General features: G+C 44.7%; 1 protein-coding gene across 1 annotated transcript; it reads right to left on the bottom strand.

Moving 5' to 3' along the window:
* Positions 1 to 65: 65 nt before the first annotated feature.
* slc6a15 (solute carrier family 6 member 15) lies at positions 66 to 20,035 on the bottom strand. The gene is made up of 12 exons (XM_023795206.2): positions 19,898 to 20,035; positions 17,385 to 17,843; positions 10,015 to 10,172; positions 9,801 to 9,927; positions 9,520 to 9,701; positions 5,665 to 5,775; positions 5,015 to 5,256; positions 4,596 to 4,785; positions 2,336 to 2,528; positions 1,963 to 2,122; positions 1,554 to 1,716; positions 66 to 1,025 (listed from the first exon to the last, which is right to left on the bottom strand). The coding sequence occupies exons 2-12, from the start codon at positions 17,674 to 17,676 to the stop codon at positions 654 to 656; spliced, it is 2,190 nt and encodes a 729-aa protein (XP_023650974.2). The 5' UTR covers positions 17,677 to 17,843; positions 19,898 to 20,035; the 3' UTR covers positions 66 to 653.
* Positions 20,036 to 20,064: the final 29 nt, after the last annotated feature.

Below are 20,064 nucleotides of genomic sequence, written 5' to 3'. Positions count from 1 at the left end.
ATCAAAGATCTCGGGCGGGTGTCACGTCAGCTCTCCAAACCGGCAAGAGTCAGCACACGGGGCAGTCAGCATCACGTCTGATCTTTAATCTCACAAGGCGGATGTTGCGCTTTTAGCAGGTCAGTGCAAAAAGGTATTTACAGGAAGATGAAGCATAAACCTAGTTTACAGCACGAGTAAACAAAACAATCACCTGACGAAAAAGCAACTTCTCTGTACTGCAAGGTACTGAGATAAACATAACGTATTTACAGAACACTGTATACATATACACAACTCAGCAAGTGTCCTAAGAATGAATCTGCGCAAATCTGAGGTGCATGCTTCTGAGACTCACGAGCCGAACCCCCAGCTGCTCCTGCAAGATCTAATCAGGGCTGGGGCGTTTCCTCAGTATTTACCTCGTGCCGAATGTGCAGTGAGTCACACAGCTAAGACAAGACAGCTTCCTACTGTGTTGAGCAGGAGCCCGACCCACAGCCAATCTGCAGTAAAACACAGCAAAGCGAAGAGCTGCCCAGCCTATGAAAAAGGACAGCATGGCAGGTGTACAAGACAGGGCCTACATTACTTACACGGTATTATACAAGTCCATGTATGCGGATGTACAGACAAATCAATGGTTGCGTATGAACGACTGTCAAATGGGAGAGCTATAAACCTGATTCGGGCATGTCAGACCCGTCAGTCATTAGGTAGCCAATCCCATAGCGGCCATTGGGGGCAGTGTCCACGTCCTGGGAGCCACTCTGCTTCCTATAAATGCTCTTGCCGGGCATTGGGGAGGGGGCCTCGCTGGGGGACTTGCCCTGAATGAGGCTGGTGTCGTCATCCTCGGGACCAGGACTTTCCTTGATGATCCGGCCCTTTTTGTAGGAGACGTTGGAGAGGCTGCTGGATCCGTCACTGATGAGGTCGAAGAACCGGAGCACGAAGACCACGGGCACAGGGAGCACGGCCAAGGCCACCAGCGAGCCGCACATGGCCAGACCCCAGGGGGGGTAAAGCAGTGCCTTCTCCTGGGCCTGGGATACACAAACAACATGATGCACAACGTCTGTTTTCTATAGCTCTAGGGTCATTCGATTTCAATTAGATCATATTAGAGTAGAGAAACTTTGATGCCATGGAGAAATTCTGCACAAAGCAGTGAGGTTCGTGGTGCACAGATGAACAAACGTTTAACGCAAAACAGACAAGGTGCAAGGACAGTACACACAATGCAAACAAATGGTTTGTATACACAGTACAGAAGCAGAATCCTGAAAAACACAATATTATGGGATATTTAAAGTAGGGTATGCGATTTTCATCTGTCCCAACAGGTGGCATTCATGCTCGTGCACAGGACAGGGGAAGGGACACGTGAGGGTAGACTGGGGAAACGGGAAGGAGGAGGAGTGGCTTCGGAGGGATGCCTGAAGGGAGGGGGTGGGATTGCTTTGTGTGACTGTCCACATGCCCTACCTTTGAGGAACTAAATAAACACTAAGAAAAACAAACAAAAAATCATAGGGTTGTATGTGTGTGACCAAAGCCTTACCAGTACTTACCAGCTCCTCGATCCAAGCATTGTAGCTGGGGGGCGTCATGCCAAGCTGGATGGCACTGGCTGCCAACAGCGCCAGCAGCACACAGGGTGTAAAGTACTTCCACATGTAGTAATAGAAGCGGAACGGTGAGAATCCAAGCATGTCCTTTAGGTCCTCAAAGAATCTGTTAAAAACAGGGCAGCTGAGGTGAACTGACAGCAAAAAACATCAATGCAATGGCATCATCTGCCTCACAAAGACAGATGTTAATCAAGGGAACAGCACAGCAGCCCAGTGGTGCGATAAATAGGAGCATTGCTGAACACGGCATTCAGAGAATACCTTAACGCCGACATCAACATGGCATCCTGCAAGATCGACTGAAGGTAAAAGGCGAGACTCGCATTTTCGATGCTCCCATAACACATACCTGTCGACGCCATAGACCCAGGCCACCGCCACATTCTCCAGGACCACCACAATCAGCAGGGGCACCGTGGCAGAGTAGTCGTCGAACATGGCCACGAAGTAGTTCCCAGAGCGCTGCACAAAGAGCAGGCCGATGCTGAACGCCAGCAGGCAACAGCCCGCTGTGTTTAGCATGGGTAACAAGGAGCAACAAAATCGACGTTAGTGTTACACACAGCTACATGGGGACAGGAAAACAGTCCAAAAACATCCAAGAACAATGTGGGACCCCAGCACAAGCCTATGATAATTTACGCCCAAACAGTACAATTCATACAAGACACGGAGCATTGCTTGTGCTGTTGTCTTGACATCCCAATGTTCTGTAAGCCCACCTGTGAAGAACTCCTTGCGCACTTTGAAGGTGTCCACCATGGGGGTGATAATTCCCTCAATGGTGCCGAACATGCTGCCCAGGCCCAGGTTGACCAGCATGAGGAAGAACATGACAGACCAGAAGGGCGAGGCGGGAAAGTGGGTCATGGCTTCAGTGAAGGCGATGAATGCCAGACCAGTGCCTTGAACTGCCTGTGGACCCCAAGGAACCACATATCATCATTCCTGGGAGGCAGGGCAGGGCTGCACTGTAAAAACACTGAAACACTGAATGGCCAATCCCCCGGCACCGTTGAATTAGGGGGCAGGACAAGGCGTGTTGTGGCAGCTGACTCCTCTCATTTTTGTTGATGGCTTATGCTTTGTTTAAATTCTGTCCTCCTCCCCAGTCGACTAATCCTGAAAACTCTCCTGATCATTCTGTCCTCCTGCATCACACCCAATGTCATTCCTGTCTCTTTCTGTCCCTCAAAAAGGGATTTCTCTTTTCTGTTCCGCCTTGATCCCAACGCTGCTGGATTCTACATAAAACAATCCCTTGCTTCCATGCACAAGTCACATGGTTCTGCTGTCATGCAAATTAACACCAATATACTGTACAGTCATGTGATAAAAGAAAGTACACCCTCTTTCAGTTCTAAGCTTTTATATATCAGGACATAATAAAAATCATCTGGTCCTTAGCAAATCTTAAAATTAGGTAAATACAACCTCAGGTGAACAACAACAACAATATATATTGCATCGTGTCATTATTTAACAAAAACTAAGCCAAAATGCAGAAGCCATGTGTGAAAAACTTAGTATACATATATACCACTTACTACAAGTATGATTAGGTAGCTTGTAGAACCACCTTTAGCAGCAATACCTTGTAGTAATTGTTTTCTGTATGACTTCAGTCTCTCACATCATTTTGGAGGAATTTTTGCCCACTCTTCTTTCCAGGGTTGATTCAGTTCATTGAGATTTGCAGACATTCACTTATGCACAGCTCTCTTAAGGTCCCACCACAGCATTTCATCCGATTGAGGTCTGGACTTTGACTGGGCCATTGAAACACTTTGATTCTTTTCTTGATCAGCCATTCTGTTGTAGATTTGCTGGTGTGCTTGGGGTTACTGTCCTGTGGTATGACCCAAATTCAGCCAAGCTTTAGCTGCCAGACAGATGACCTCACATTTGACTCTACAATACTTGGGTATACAGAGAAGTTCATAGTTGACTCAATGACTGCAAGATGCCCAGCTATGCATTATGGCCAAGTATCTCCACTTTGGTGTCATCTGTCCAAAGGACATTGTTCCAGAAGTCTTGTGGTTTGTTCTGCTGCAACGTAGTACGTTGCTGCTATGTTCTTTGGAGAAGAGGCTTTCTCCTGGCAATCCAACCAAACAAGCCATATTCGTTCAGTCTTTTTTTAATTGTACTGTTACATATTTTAACATGCTAACTGAGGTCTGTACAGTCTGGGTTTTTTTGCAGTTTCTCTGAGCATTGCAGAGTCTGACCTTGGGGTGAATTTGCTGAGATGGCCACTCCTTGGCAGCTGTCTTGAATGTTTCCTACTGTAGAATGATGGACTTCAAATTGTTTGGAAATGGCCTTATAACCCATCCCAGACTGATGGGCAGCACTTGCTTCTCTAAGATCATTGCTGACGTCTTTCCTCCCTGGCACTGTGTTACCACACGCCTGAATGCTCCAGACCAACAAACTGCCAAAACCTTGCTTTTATAGAGGTGGTTACACTTGCTGATGATCAATTAAGTGCATTTGCTTAGCAGCACCTGGCTGCTACGTACCTCCTTAATTCCTATGGAAGCAGTTAATTTATCGCTTCTGCATTTTGGCTGCATTTTACCTAATTTTAAGACTTGCTAAGGACCAGATGGTTTTTATTATATCCTGATATGTAAAACCTTAGGATTGAAAGAGGGTGTACTTTCTTTTTTACGTGACTGTATGCAGCTAGTTTATTTTTAATTATTTATTTACTTTTGCTCAAAGCTAAAGTAACGTGTGAGAACTGCAAAATTTGCTCATAACCCAAGAGGTTGATCAATATTTTTTATTACTGTCTTACGTCTGTAAATTCAAAGTACCTATTTTGAACAAATGAAGCCAAACTTTGAGAAAATGAGATATTAAAGATGTGGAAAAGGGTCTATTTTAAAAATGAAAATGGCTTTGGAGACATGCGAGGTAAAGCTGCGATAGCAAACACAAAACAGAGACCACGCCTCCATGACCTCTGACCTTGTTCAGCTCGTCCTCGATGTCACAGGTCTCTAGCCCCAATGCAGCGTAGCTGTCCTCCTTCACCCCATGGATGATGTCCGTCATCTGTCGGTAGTCCTCCGGGGTGACGTGACTAAAGTCGATGTGCTTCGGTATGAGATCAGGGCTGATCTCATTCCCCAGATACCCAATTATCTTCTTCACGTTCCTGGATTATTATGGACAGAAAATATTGTCTGTTGATCTTTAGAAGGACACAGTGATGACTGAATACATTGGTACAGACATGTGTAAGAATGCAAATGTGACTCCCTTTGATGTCTTTGATACCCTTTTCCAATAATAGGTGCCATGTTTGAGTCTCTTAACATGTGTCCGTCACCCTAATGCTGCTCTTCACCTCAACGTTCCCTTAACACCTTACCTTGTGGACTCACATTGCAACACACTTGGTATTCATGACATTGGCCTTGAAGCCCAGCACAGCAAACACCACCAGTGTGGCCAGCACTGATGTCAAGAAATTGATTGAGGAAACCAGCACAGCATCGAAATGGCAGTTGTTGTCACGCTTGTTGTAGCTGGAGAAGGCGATGACCCCCCCAAAGCCCAGGCCCAGGGCAAAGAAGACCTGTGTAGCAGCTTCACGCCACACTTTGGCCTCCAACATGATCTCCAGCTGCCCACAGAAAAAAGAAATAAACTTCACCCAAAAGGAAATATGTATCAGGTGTGGCACAAATAAGCCTAGAATTCAGCTCATGCAGCTACTAACTTTCATAATTTTTCATAAGTTTGTGTCTGTACTGTTTCTACACTACCTTAGCTGTAATATATATAAAAATACAGATATGCACAGTAACCTGAAACACTCATGGAACACATCACCATATTACAAACTAGCTGGAGGATATCCAAGATGACCTGAAGAATTTCCAGATGTTTCACTGAGGAGTTTTTGCACTGCTTGGTACAAACACACAGACCACGTCATGGTTGAAGTTGGACAGTATGGAGCTGCTCCATTTCACAGGCAGAACATGGCCGAGCTTGTGCCCAGGCTGAGGTGGGACAATCTGGGTCGTACCTTTGGGGTGAACATGTGCTGAATGCCGTCAAGCGACCCCTTCAGGAGTAGAGCTCTTACGAGGAAGCAGATAAGCACCACATAGGGGAAGAGAGAGCTGAAGTACATCACCTAGGAAAAGCCAGGGGTGAAGACGTTAGTGTCAGCATGCATGTCGATCTATCCGCATGGAATACAGTGAGATGAGTGATAAAATCCTGGTTGATTTGGAGAAAAGAGTCAGAAATTAAAAAAGGTGGGGTCACCTTACACATGGTGCACTGATGAGGTCATATTTGTCTAATATCACCGATAACCTGCTAAGTTTTGCTGGCAGTGGAGCTTGCTGACTGGGGGGGGGGACAGGGGGAGGATGGGAATCTGGCTTGCTCCACTCTTGTCCATTCTGGAAGGGCATAGCTTTGGGTATGGATGTTTGTGGGAGTGGCGTGTGTGTTGAAAACAAACCTCCGCCCCTGCAGCACATCCTCATTTTGTCACTGGTTTGGCCGCATGCCAGCCTGTGAAATTTACACCTCATAGGGTCACCAGATAATCCACGTTAGGGAGGACACTTTGGGCTAGGACAGGATTTGCAAACTACCGTTTTAATTAAAAGGACCCAGAAACACTGAATTTACTGCTGTGTGCTGATTGGTCAGTCTCCTATAACCATGCACGTATCTTAGGGTGACCAGATAATTCATGTCAGGGAGGACACTTTGAGCTACTTCGGGTTTTACAAACTAATTTCAAACTGAAAGGCTCCTGTGCTCGGCTAATTAGTTCAGTTCTTCTTCTAGTGACACATGCACGATTATAGGAGATTGACTAATTAGCACACAGTAAACTCAGTGCTCAAGTGAAATCCAGGTCCTTTTAAGTGAAATGGTAGTTTACAAATCCTGTCCTAGCTCAGTGTCCTCCCTGACATGGATTATCTGGTCACCCTAACGTATCTCTAATGTGAATTAGAAATACAGTGGTACCTCGGTTCTTGAACTCACTAGAACTTGAATTTCTTGAAAGTCGAACAAACCAGTTTGACCTAGAACTCGATCTTAATATCAGAAGTCGAACCGTGAACGCTGACCTAATATAAATTGTACGTGACAGGAAATGAGTCATACTACAATGCAATTCTTCCTTGAATGCCTTCTTCACAGACTGGACGATTAACCAAATAAAGCAGCGCAACATTACAGTAACTAACAATAAATAAACCACTAACTTACGTGTACTATTAGAGCATTTATGTCATTTATTTAAACTTTTTTTTACCAGGTAAATTAGCTGAAAACCAGTTCTCACTGCTTTACGTGATATTCAGGAGAAATAGCAGATTACGCATCGGAACTGCCTGGGATACAAACGTCATGCGTGTAACTAAACTCTACAGCCAATAAGGGCAGAAATGTGTCGTCACGGAGGCGGTTCCAGTTTGTGCAGCCGGGTGAGAGGTCACAATGCATCTAACCATAATGCATTGCGTCAGGATCAGAATGCGTTGCTTTAAGCAAGCGCTGTAAGCAAGTCGAACGCACCCAATGACTGGACTGGAGAAACAAACTGAAACGCGGACTTAATACAGAGGACTGAAAACAACAAGAACAGCTGATCACATGGGGATCCCACACGAGGTTAACGAGGGGGCGTGGCACACGGAAGGAGCGGACGATCGGGGCAGGACAGGGGTAATGTTAAGGATGATAAGATCTTTATTGTTTTGGAAGCCATTAAGAAAAAAATGCTCTTCTTGTTTCATCCTGTTCATTTTGTGTTTAAATGCTAAAAAAAGAAAAAAAAAGAAAACTTTATTTAGGTGTCATTTTGGGGGGCCAGGAACAAATTAATTGGTTTTCCATTATTTCTTATGGGAAAAATTTGATTAGAACTCGAACTTTTTAGGATTCGATCCAGAATCAAGAACGGATTAAGTTAGAGAACCGAGGTACCACTGTAGCTGGATGAGTGTTTCAGTCAAGGAAACAAACCAGTCAAAGCACAAGAAGAACTGAACTATTTAGCCAAGCACAGGGGAGTCTTTCAGTTTAAAGTAGCTCATAAAATTAGGAGTAGCTCAATGTGTCCTCTCTGGCATGGATTATCTGGCCACCCTACACCAAACCTATATCCAGAAATAATGTCTGTACAGTGTAGTTTCACTTATCAGAACCAATATAGTTATGTGTCATTTAACAATGGGGATTCATTCTGGGGAAATGCATCGTTATGGCTTAAGGTTACCCCCAACGCCTTCAATGTAGCAACGCTATCAAGACCAGGGTTAGCAGATGAAGAAACACAAGTGGTAGGTCAAGGAGGAATTTTCAGTATGCACTATATGCGATATAGCGCACTAGGGCTGGGTACCGCCACTGATTTCCCAATTCAATTCAATTCCGATTCACAAGGTACCGAGTTGATTTGATTATTGATTCCATTCGATTTGATTCACTATCGATCATGATGCTGAAAAGTTAGCAATCTGCGTAAATTTGGCATACCATAATGTTCATTAAATTCGGTTAGCGGAGCATGGCAGGTGCTACTGTTATGGTATATCATGGAGGCGATAAGCACTCAAGTAGAAAGGGGCAGATCAGCAGCCACAACATCTTTTAAAAGGGGAGATATTGTGGATAAACAAGGTGGAAGTAAACGTCCTGGAGGATGGGCTCCCCCTTTGAGTCTGGTCCCTCCCAAGGTTTCTTCCTTCTGGGGAGTTTTTCCTTGCCACTGTCGCCTATGGCTTACTCACTGGGGGCTTTGGGTGGGGATGCTATAAAGCGCTTTGGGACAATGTAATGTTGTGATAATGCGCTATACAAAAATAAATTTGTTGTTGTTGTTGTCCTTGTAATACTGAAAAGCCAAACGTATGCCCTGTAATCACATTGCATTTCTCAGCACTGATTCATGTCTGTTGACTCGAGCAACACCGGCAACTTACTTGATACATTCTATTGATAGATAACAACTTCTGTTTGGCTATAGTGTATTTTGGTTAAATTGCATCTTTTTTATTTGATAGATAACGCAATATTAAGCACAAACATTTCAGATAATAGCAATTTGATATCATGCTTCCTTCAGTGGAGCAGCTCCGCCGTGTTTTGTATCGGATCTTGTTGACAGACCTCGCTGTGCGAGTCTGGCCACGCGAGACTAATGAGGTTTAAGTTTCATACATCCATAGGAAAAGGCCATAGACTGAAAATGTGCATATTAAACAAATCAATCTAGGGTTTAATAGAAATCAATATTGGATTAAGCAAATGAAGATCAATTTGAATCAATCAATTGAATTAAATACATTTTTTTTAAACCCAGCCCTAAAATACACCCCTCCGAACTGCAAAGGCTCATAACACTATGCACAGATTACAGAACGTCGAGTGGGTTAAAACACTGACTACCTCATCACAATGAAATTAACACCCATGTTTTTTAAAAGCAGAACACTGTATTGTACAGTAGAATAAAGACTCATCCAAACTGAGCTTCTCTGCCTGTGTCCAAAACTGTTAAGGATCTGGTTGAATTAAGGAGAATATCGCCATGCAGCTCTTATGTTCGTGCTCGTACGTTTACACTCAGGCACACGCCATAAGCTTCCCCTGGAAACTCCTCCAAAGCTGGTCTGCAAAACTTTTGATCAACTTCTGAGACTCTGAAAGGGCCTGGACCCTATGCCCTAGGCTCTGTGCCTCCAGTGATGGGCTCTCACTCTCCCATATGAGACTCTAAAAAGGCCTAGACCCTATGTCCTAAACTCTGTGCCTCCAGCAATGGGCTCTCACCCTCCCAGATAAGACTCTGAATGGGCCTGGACCCTATGCCCGAGGCTCTGTGCCTCCAGAGAATGGCTCTCACCTTCCCCGATGACTGAATCCCCTTGATCATAGCCATGCACACCATGACCCACGCGATCAGCAGACACAGCGTCATCTTCAAGTTGAGGCCCCCACTCTCAGAGATGGAGTTGGAGATGTCCAGAGCCTCCCGGTACCAGAAGTATGTGGTGGCAGAGCTTTTGTCACACTCTGGCTCCACATCTATGAATGACAAACAGAGCTCCATGCAGACATGCCGTCATAATATAGCTTGGTGCCAAACTGCCAGTGCCTGTGCCACCAGGCCTGCAGTTGTCTTACATGTGTTTGTGCCATTCTTTACAAGCGGGCACTCGTGCCACGGCAGCGGCTGCTGGAAGGACTTGGAGAAGTAGAAGAGGCTCCAGCCGATGATGACGTTGTAATATAGAGCCACGAAGAAACAGACCTGCAGACAGACGGGTCAAACTGAGCACCAAGTAGACTAAGGGGGGCGGTGAAGGTCATATCTATCAGGGATCTCCCAGACACTCACCATGCAGCTGGCAAAGCCGAGGCCACCCAGGCGGGGGCTGATGTAATTCCATGCCCCGATGCTCCCCCGCCGGATTCGCTGGCCCACTGCCAGCTCCAGGAAAAAGAGGGGGATCCCGATCACGATCAGCAGGAGTAGGTAGGGCACCAGGTAAGCTCCTGTCAGGAGAGGGCCATCAGGAGAGGGCCAACACACACACACACACACACACGTAAACACCCTACATGGGGGAACCCTGCACAAGGGAAACCCTATAGAAGGGGAAACCCTATGCAGGACAAACTCCAACACGGAGGAACCCTATGCAAGGGAAACCATATGGAGGGGGAAACCCTACGCACGACAGACCCTACATGGGGGAACCCTGCACAAGGGAAACCCTATAGAAGGGGAAACCCTACGCAGGGCAAACCCCAACAAGGGGATTCTTCCTACATAGGAAGAAACCTACACATGGAGAATCCTACACAGGGGGCATCCTACACAGGGAGGACCCTAAAAGATGGAGAATCCTACACAGGGAGAACCCTACATAGGGGCACACTACACACGGAGAACCCTACATAGGGGCACACTACACAGGGAGGACCCTACATAGGGGCACACTACACAGGGAGAACCCTACATAGGGGCACACTACACAGGGAGGACCCTACATAGGGGCACACTACACAAGGAGAACCCTACATAGGGGCACACTACACAGGGAGGACCCTACATAGGGGCACACTACACAGGGAGGACCCTACATAGGGGCACACTACACAGGGAGAACCCTACATAGGGGCACACTACACAGGGAGGACCCTACATAGGGGCACACTACACAGGGAGAACCCTACATAGGGGCACACTACACAGGGAGAACCCTACATAGGGGCACACTACACAGGGAGAACCCTACATAGGGGCACACTACACAGGGAGAAACTGACATTGGGGGGGGGGGGTAGGATGGACGGAACGCTGGTCCATCATGACACCCACACACACTCTCACATGATGCGCAGTTAGAGACAGAAATTCCCCTAAACCACAAAGAGTAGAAAGCCAGGGGGAGCCCCCAGAGATAACTCACGCGAACAGGACAGACTCAAGGAGCCAATGGAAGAATCAGACCCACCAGCCAGAACGGTGCAGTCATCATGCCTCTACCATAATCTGAAAGCTAACCCCACCCATAACCCTTAACTCGAACCCTAATGCTACCTTCTGTTTTGCCAATCAGAGCTGGGGATAAAGAAGTTTTATGGATGCGCATGAAAGGCAAAGAATGTCATTTTGAGAAAGTTGTTGCCTCCCAGCTTCACTCACACCTCAGTAACCATAACCTCTCTGAACAATTCCAGTCTGGTTTTCGCCCCCTCCATAGTACAGAAACAGCATTACTAAAAGTCACCAATGACCTTCTAATGGCGGCTGATTCTGGCCTTCTCACCATTCTCATCCTCCTAGATCTGACCGCAGCCTTTGATACTATTTCTCACAATACTCTTCTGAATAGATTATCATCCATTGGCATCAGTCAGACTCCCCTTGCTTGGTTCACCTCATATCTCTCTGGCTGCACTCAGTTTATCCAACTCAAATCTCACTCCTCAGGTTCATTCCCCATTTCAGCCGGTGTTCCCCAGGGTTCAGTACTGGGGCCACTTTTGTTCATTGTTTACATGCTACCACTCGGCCACATATGTAGGAAGTTTAATATTAATTTTCACTGTTACGCTGATGACACCCAACTCTATATCTCCTCTAAACCTACCTGCTCCTTTCTACCATATTCCCTCTCAGACTGTCTAATGGAGATTAAATCATGGTTCTCCTCTAACTTTCTCAAACTCAATAGCAATAAAACTGAAGTTCTACTCGTTGGTACAACTTCCACTCTAACTAAATCCCACAGTCTCTCCATCAACATTGATAATTCCGCTATACACCCCTCCACCCAGGTTAAGAGTCTGGGCGTCATCCTAGATAGTACTCTTTCATTTCAGTCACACATTAAATCACATCACCCGGTACGCATACTTCCATCTGCGCAACATAAATCGACTCCGTCCATTCCTCACTCCCCATGCTTCTGCCATCCTTGTTCATAGCCTCGTCACTTCTAGGATTGATTATTGTAACTCTCTTCTCTTTGGTCTCCCTAATAATTCCCTCCGTAAACTCCAACTCCTTCAGAACGCTGCAGCTCGGGTAGTAACTCGTACCCCCTCCAGGGAACATATCACCCCAGTCCTTCAACAGCTTCACTGGTTGCCCATAGAAACTAGAATAGTATTCAAAATTCTAGTTCTCACTTTCAAATGCATTTACAAGCTCGCCCCTCCCTATCTATCTGGCCTGCTTCAGATTGCCACCCCATCTCGATCTCTCAGATCTTCATCTTCCATCCATCTTATTGTTCCCTCTGCCCGACTCATCACCATGGGACACAGAGCTTTTAGTCGCTCTGCTCCCCGTCTTTGGAACTCACTTCCGCCGGATATCAGAAATATCGATTCTCTTCACTTGTTTAAGTCACAACTCAAAACCCATCTTTTTAAGTTGGCTTACTCGCTTTAGACCTAATTTTGTCTGATTATGTAAATAACTCTTTTTAATTATTTGTTTTTATTGTTTGTCTTTTACGAACTATGTAAGGTGACCTTGGGTTTTAGAAAGGCGCCCACAAATAAAATGCATTATTATTATTATTTCTTATCTTTATCTTTAATGATTTTACATGGCATTTTACAGGACACGGGCACACTTACACACTCACACACAGTCCACATAATCATATCTTTATGGGGACTCTCCATTCTTTCCTATGGGCATAACCGTAATCTCAAATAAAGTTACAAGTTTTTATCACATTGTGGGGACATTTAGACATTTTGTATATACAAAAATAACCCCCCCCCCCCCCCACACACACACACACACACACACACACACACACACACACACACACACACACACACACACACACACACACACACACAAAGAGTATGCCCTCATTGCAAAGCTCCTTCCATTTTGCTGACTGTGCCTTTAAATAATGACATCGGCATGTTGTGCAGTGACCTGAACGTCCTGAACTCCATGTGAACTCCCTGCACACAGGTACAGTATGAGGTGGTGGTGATATGCAGCCCTGAACGCCACTGTCATTCACCAGGAACCACGTTCAAAAAAATGTGTAAAACAGGAATCACTCCTATAACACACAAACCCTTCTATGTGAGCGTGTGCGTTCCTCTCCACATCCCTGTCTCATCATGAAACACGCTCATTACCTCTGCAGCCTTAATTCCTCTAGGGGTTTCCGACACAGGACAGCAGGGACGCCAGCCAGCCCCTGGGAGACCCCTGCTTAATGTAAGCACTGCAGGACGGCCGATGTACGTTCAGGGTTCCCTTGTTAAATCTGCCGGCGATAACGCATGTGTGGAGCAAGCAGGAGGGCCAAGCCACAAAAGAGACCCTCGACGTTAAAGCATACTACTGCCTGCTTTCCCAAAGACACTCAACGCAGTATTACACAATATAGGCACAGTATCTATACCGTATCCACACAGTATCTGCACAGTATTAGCCCAGTACATGAAAGATGATGTAATGCAATAAGCTTTTGGCTGATACACAAAGAGAAAATCCTTCAGAATGATCTCATTACACAGCTGAGGTGGTCTGGGCATCTGTCTAGGATGCCTCCTGGACACCTCCCTGAGGAGGTGCATATCTAACTGGAAGGAGACCTGGGGGGCTGACCCAAGAGGCCCTGGAGGAGCAGGAGGAGGTGGCTGGGGACAGGGAGGTATGGGCATCCCTGCTTAGACTGCTGCTCCCCCCCCCACCCAGGCCTAGATGAGTGGCAGAGGATGGATGGATGGTTGGATGGATGGATGGGTTTACTCTCAGATCCCTGGCAAATGAGCCATGTTTATCCAAGTTGCTGAACGCGCTGCGTGGTTAAGCTAGCTGACTATACTGTGGCACGTTTCCTGCACATTTTGTATAAGAACTGCCAAGGTCAGGTCATACTTACAGCATAATAGGTCTCCGGGGATCCATCTTTTACTCTGTGAAATTTTAAGCTGACCACTATTTCCACAACACTGGCTGGTGAGTAACAGTGAGCATAAATATCTAATCACCATGAAATCAGACAGGAAAAAGGAGAAAGTCACCTCATGGCACAATTCTTGAAGGAAGAGTGCATCTCTGGAAAAAAAAAACAGAACTACAAAGCAGGTAATGGGGTCGTATCTGAAGAAGGGACACAACTGTCCTTCTTTCACAAAAAGAATGCATATTTACTTGCTTACTGCATTCTGAAATACCAAAGAATGTCTCAAAGCTCAAGGTATTTTATCATTTAAAATAGAGAGTTTTGATAACTGAAAGGAGTAGAATTTAATGATGTCCATCTTTCAAAGCTTCCACAGGAAAGATAAACGGACACAAAAGATCCACAAAGTTCACAGTTGTCATCACAAAGCTTTTCCCACAACAGGGAGGCAACGAATAGTGAAATGCAAGCACAGTGTGAATGACAACTGTCACAAAGACACCAGGGAGACCCCTGAAATGACACACAGAGCCAGTCAAAAATTTGAGCACATCTGCAAGCAACGATAATTATCAGGACTCGTCAGGGCTGAAGTGGGCGGTAAATCAAGGTAAGGGGGTGGCACCGCCTAATGAAGGAGCTCCCTCCACAGGCCATCTCATGAAGAGTCAAGGCCGGCGAGGTGTCTGTCATTATCACCCAATCTCCCATTGTCACCTCATGTCATGCCTTCTGGGAAATACCAATGATGTTGTGAAAGGTAATGAGGCTATTTTTAATCTGTTTCTTCAACAATTGCTTTTCTACACTACATGTTGTGGTTTTTTTATTTTAATGTATTTACACAAAAACCTAGTTTGCAGCTACTTTTGACAGATATATTACCTTCAGATAAGGTTTTGGAATCAAATGGCTAAAGAATGCAGCAGACATCTTTAGTTATACACAGAATGAAACCGGGACACTAGAACACCGACCAAGGTGACAGGGTTCCTGTAAGAAGCCCAGTGACCCAAGATGGCCCTTAATGTAAGGACATCACTCCAAACACGCCGAAGGCTGCGCATGGCCAGATGCTAATGCTAATCTGTCTCCTCTTGCTTGTTATACATTCCAAAAGGCATCAGCTCCAACCTGCAGGAAGCTGCGATCACTTCCAGAAAAAGGGAAGGTGAACTGGCATCGGATCATGGTACAAATCACACTGTGTTACTATTAAGCTATAACTGTAGAGTATAAGAGAGGAAGAACATCCTTATCTCTAAACCTGAAGAGGAATGCACATTACACTGCATTTATAGCAGAGGGATATCGAGGGAATTAAGTTTTTATATGAATGTCAGTTTTGCCCCAAATACAAGTCAGTTGGTGTTGTAAGAACGATCGCATTCTTTAGTGGAGGTGCACAGTTACATGACTGAGCGATAATGCCTTGGCAGCAATCAGAGACAGCAAATGACTGACATGTCATACAAATGGTGAGAGAGAGGAAAGCCAGCTCCCTGCAGCCTGGGTCAAACCTCAGCTAATTAGGACCATGAAGAATACAACTGTCTGCGACTCTGCATTTCACACAAATGGCAGCTTCCATAGCGCCCGTGACTCTACTGCAAGCCGAATGCACTGGCCTGCGTATGAGTTACTCAGCAGGAAACCAGCTGATAAAACTGGGTCTAGCCCAACTAACAAAACACACGTTTTTCCTTCGAATGGAGTCACAGAAATTCTGACAACCAGATAAACACCCTGAAGCTGACTGATGCATGAGATTGGAGCAGGTTTTGATCAGAGGGTGATACTGCAAAAGTGAAAATGGGTCAAATGAATATTCGGTAACGCTGTAAATTCAATGCACATTCATAATGCATTTATAGAACAATTAGTGCACCTTTGTAAGGCATTTATAATGCATTCACAGAACATTCATAAGCAGCATGTCAGTATATCCTAACATACTTTAACAGCTTTAATACGCAGTAACAACACACATAAGATTATACGATTATAATGTTTGTTATTAATGTATAAGAAGCTCTTAAGGTACACTTACATGCCATTTATGAATGTTCTGTGAATGCATTATAAAGGCATTATGAAGATGCAGTTAATGTAAAGCATTATCAGTGTTCATTAGGGATAATTATATCCATTGCACATGGTATTTATTCTGATTAAAACCTCTACAAACACTCATTTCACTCAATTTGGCAAAGAAAGTATTCAAACGAGAGCTTTCAAATACTAAAACATTTAAAAATCTTCAAGAGCACTGGTTCTCCCTAATTCTAGGTTTTTTCAGTGCAGTTCAGATCTTGGTCAACCTGGGTAAAGACAAAACTGTTCAGCATTAACTTTAGCTATTTCTGTCATACTACCAGCTTTATTTATTATTATGACTGCCAGGCACATTTTGCATGAAGCAGAATATCCACGTCTTATAGATCTTACTGGCCTCAGCATTGAGCTGATGTCACACAAAGTGAGTTTAAATGGCAGGAAGATGCAGCCTGTATTAAAATGCTATGCTCTGACCGGCACGTACTGGGCTACACAGCAGCTGGTTTAGAAAGAATGATCGGGCTGCACATCACTGGGTGACCTCCGCAAGAAGGATCTCCACCATGGGGCCGGAAACTGCACTGCTGGCCCGGACCTCATGCCACTGAAGAGAACTCAGGAGGCTGGATTATTCGAATTAGTGCCCAATGTGGCACTAACATCATATCCAGCACTATTGTGGAGGTCATGTGATTTCGAGCCCCCTAGTGGTGGTATATCCTGCGTTATACAGAATAATATGATACAAGCCTAGTAGAGATAATGCTAATATCCTATTCTATATCATAGTAATATACATTATTATAATTTAGTATTAGCTACAATAATTATAAAACTATAATTATACATAATGTAGTAATATTTAATTATATATTATATATAATAAAATAATAATATATGTATATATTATACTCATTATTACAATATTATTATTATTGTTATTGACAATAATAATAATAATAATAATAATAATATTCTATATCCTAAACTTCCTGAAGTTTTAATGATGTCATGTCCGGGCCAGGAGTGGAGATCATGTGATTTGTGGCCCCGCAATGGAGGTTCTCCTAGCGAAGGTTGCCCAGTGTACTGCAGCCAGACCTATCTCCCTTCCTGAGGCATGCAGACCACAGGAAGTGAAGGAAAAACTACGTCCTGTATACCGAATTCAACCTCATACAACTAATATCTTGCTCTGGTACCTTAATACCATTGTAGCTCCCAAGAACCACCTTCAGAAAGATGCACTTACCACCTCCATTCTTCTGACAGAGGTAAGGGAACCTCCACACATTGCCCAGGCCTACAGAGAAGCCCACCTGGGCCAGGATATACTGCAGCTTGCTGTTCCACGCAGGCCGCTCTTCTTCTGTGTCAGAGCCATCCTCCAGGTCTCTGTCTTTGTCCTCCTGGACATCGCTTACGATGAGTGAGCTCTTCTTGAATGAATCATCGCATGTGTCCTCGTTGGAAAGAAGATCCCTGACAGACTCTGTAACATCATCGTCAAGCTCTTTCTTGACGACCTTGCTGTTTTTGGGCATTTGATAAGTAAACGGCAGCAATAACGGGAAATGTCTCTCGGTGGGGAAAGGTTTCAACCAACTTCCAGTTCACTTTCCAACACCCACAGCTAACAAAGTAGAAACTCTTCTTTGAAGAATTTGAAATGCAAAGATGTGACGTTTTTATTTCTTCATTTTCAAAGTAACTGTAAAAAAGAAAAGACAAGGACACTGAAACATTACTGTGATGCACGTGGCCCTTTGCAAACCCAGAAGAGCAAAGTACCACAAGGAAACTGTGTTCTTATTTAGTTTAAATACTAGCACTTGTGTCCATAAGTGGAAAGTAGCGGGAGAACATTTTAAAATGAATTTGAGAAAGCACTTCTTTACACAGCGTTATGTTCCAACTGCTACACATCAGAAAAGTCTATTAAGGTGCAGATCATTAATGGCATCTAAGTCCAAATCTTCATTCTATTTATCTGTCCAAAAAACATTAAATTCTATCATGCTGTCTGTGGACCTGCAGCTAATTTTATCCTGACAAAAGTCACACAGGTTTAAGACTACAATGCATGGTAGAGTCAGTACGGCATTAGAGGGTATTGGAACCTACGACCAGGGCCGGCCAATCCTACAAGCGACATAGGTGGCTACCTGGGGCGACGACTTCTGGAGGGGGCACTGACTTGGCAGCTAATTTCACTTTGCCTTGGACGGGGGGCACCGGCGCTGGCTCTCGCCCAGGGTACCACAATCGGCTAGGACCGGTTCTGGCTACAACCCACCACAGCAGGTCTGATCCATCAGACCTCAGAGGCGCTTCCCCCTTATATTCGGTATAGAATGGACTCCAGGTATGATAAAATATTATCTTCAAGTATTTGGGGGGTGTCCAAACTCACAGACCTTCAGATTCTGACATATGATGTTATTACTTGCATTTTAAACAAATCTTCACTTATCTCTACAAGTACCTTGTATACGCGTCATCTTGAAGTGAAAATGATGCAACAAGTTATTTTTTCCTAATTATATGCACAGAATTACAAGCCTTCATGAGCTGAGCACGTAATTGGGAATATAGTGAGATGATGGATTATTGAACCTGCAGTCACTCGCCAGTGAAAGCACACGGATTGCAAGTTAAGTCGCTTTCAAAGTTTAATGACATTATAATTCGCCAAGCTCCATTTAGGCAGCTGATTTAAGCTTGCGTTTCCCGAAAACAGATTAAATGACTCATTTGCTTTATGTGTAAGTGAACAAATTGCGGAATACCCCTGACGTACTCACCACACACAAGTCATTACGCCAAGAAACTTTAATAATTCAGTAGGGAAGCCAACCCGATAAGCGTGGGGCCCCAAACGCTGAGTCGGCGCTCACGGGTGGCCGGCCGACGGCGACAACCGACCGCGCTGTCACTGGAGCTGAAAAGGCCACCGACGGCGGTCCGCAATACGGACGCACGGTGCTGCAGTCCAGACCAGGTTATCTTTACAACCCGCAGACTGGGCCGAATCAAACCCCACTTTTTAAAATCTCAAACAAATGCTAAAAATGTCAGAATGATTTTCTGCATTTACATATGACGAGAGCCTTAATAAAAGAAAGACGACATCATGTACATGCAGTAATGTTCAGACATACAGTACATGAACCGGAACGTATATAAATGAAACACGGTATCATATACATATGCAGATAAACTGTACAATGTACATGAACCAGAACGCATATAAATAAAATACGGCAGCATGTATATATGGAGAGATAACGTACATGACCGTGAGCCTTTATAAGATAAGTACGGCATCATGTAAATATGCAGAAATATTGGACATGAAGACAAAAATAAATACTCATTATGTGTATATGCAGAGATCCCTACTGTTTTCATTTCACTGCAAATCGTACCAGTGTAACTGCGCAGATGACAATATCTGAACATGAACCGGAGCCCAGTGCGTATTAATGACCAACTTACAGCGCAATCAATCAGTAACACGAACGTCCGACATTAAGTAATATAACAGATTTTTGGCACTAGAGGTAAATGTACCCTAATTAACATGGTGGTGTATTTATCGTTATTTCGTTTTTAAATCATTTTCTTATCAGAATGAAATGATTTCCCCGCCCAGTCATCCTGTCACATCCATGTGCGCTCTTTCCTTCGCACCCGAAAGCATCCTGCACCAAAGCTCGCAAGGTGAATGAAAATGCGCCAAAACACAACGCACACGCTATTTACCTGCGGCGGAGACGGTCGACCTTCTCACAAGAAAGTGCGTCGGGTATCACGCTGCTGCGGGGTCACACACCGCTCAGGCAGCATCGTTTGGCCGGCGATAAGCGCAAGAGGCGGCGAGCCAGCTCTCAGTGTTAGCGGCGCACGGCATTATAGTCATGTAGTAGGGG

Source organism: Paramormyrops kingsleyae, chromosome 1, assembly GCF_048594095.1.
Source record: "Paramormyrops kingsleyae isolate MSU_618 chromosome 1, PKINGS_0.4, whole genome shotgun sequence".
Taxonomy (NCBI): domain Eukaryota; kingdom Metazoa; phylum Chordata; class Actinopteri; order Osteoglossiformes; family Mormyridae; genus Paramormyrops; species Paramormyrops kingsleyae.
The sequence above is the reverse complement of the archived record's forward strand: the minus strand, read 5'-3'. Positions and strand labels throughout refer to the sequence as shown.

Coding starts and splice junctions, on each gene's coding strand:
- slc6a15 (XM_023795206.2), bottom strand. CDS start 17,676: ATGCCCAAAAACAGCAAGGTCGTCAAGAAAGAGCTTGACGATGATGTT. Junction 2,123..2,335: donor GCGCAAGGAGTTCTTCACAG/GTGGGCTTACAG, acceptor TGCTAAACACAG/CGGGCTGTTGCCTGCTGGCG. Junction 1,026..1,553: donor ATGCTTGGATCGAGGAGCTG/GTAAGTACTGGT, acceptor TGTGTATCCCAG/GCCCAGGAGAAGGCACTGCT.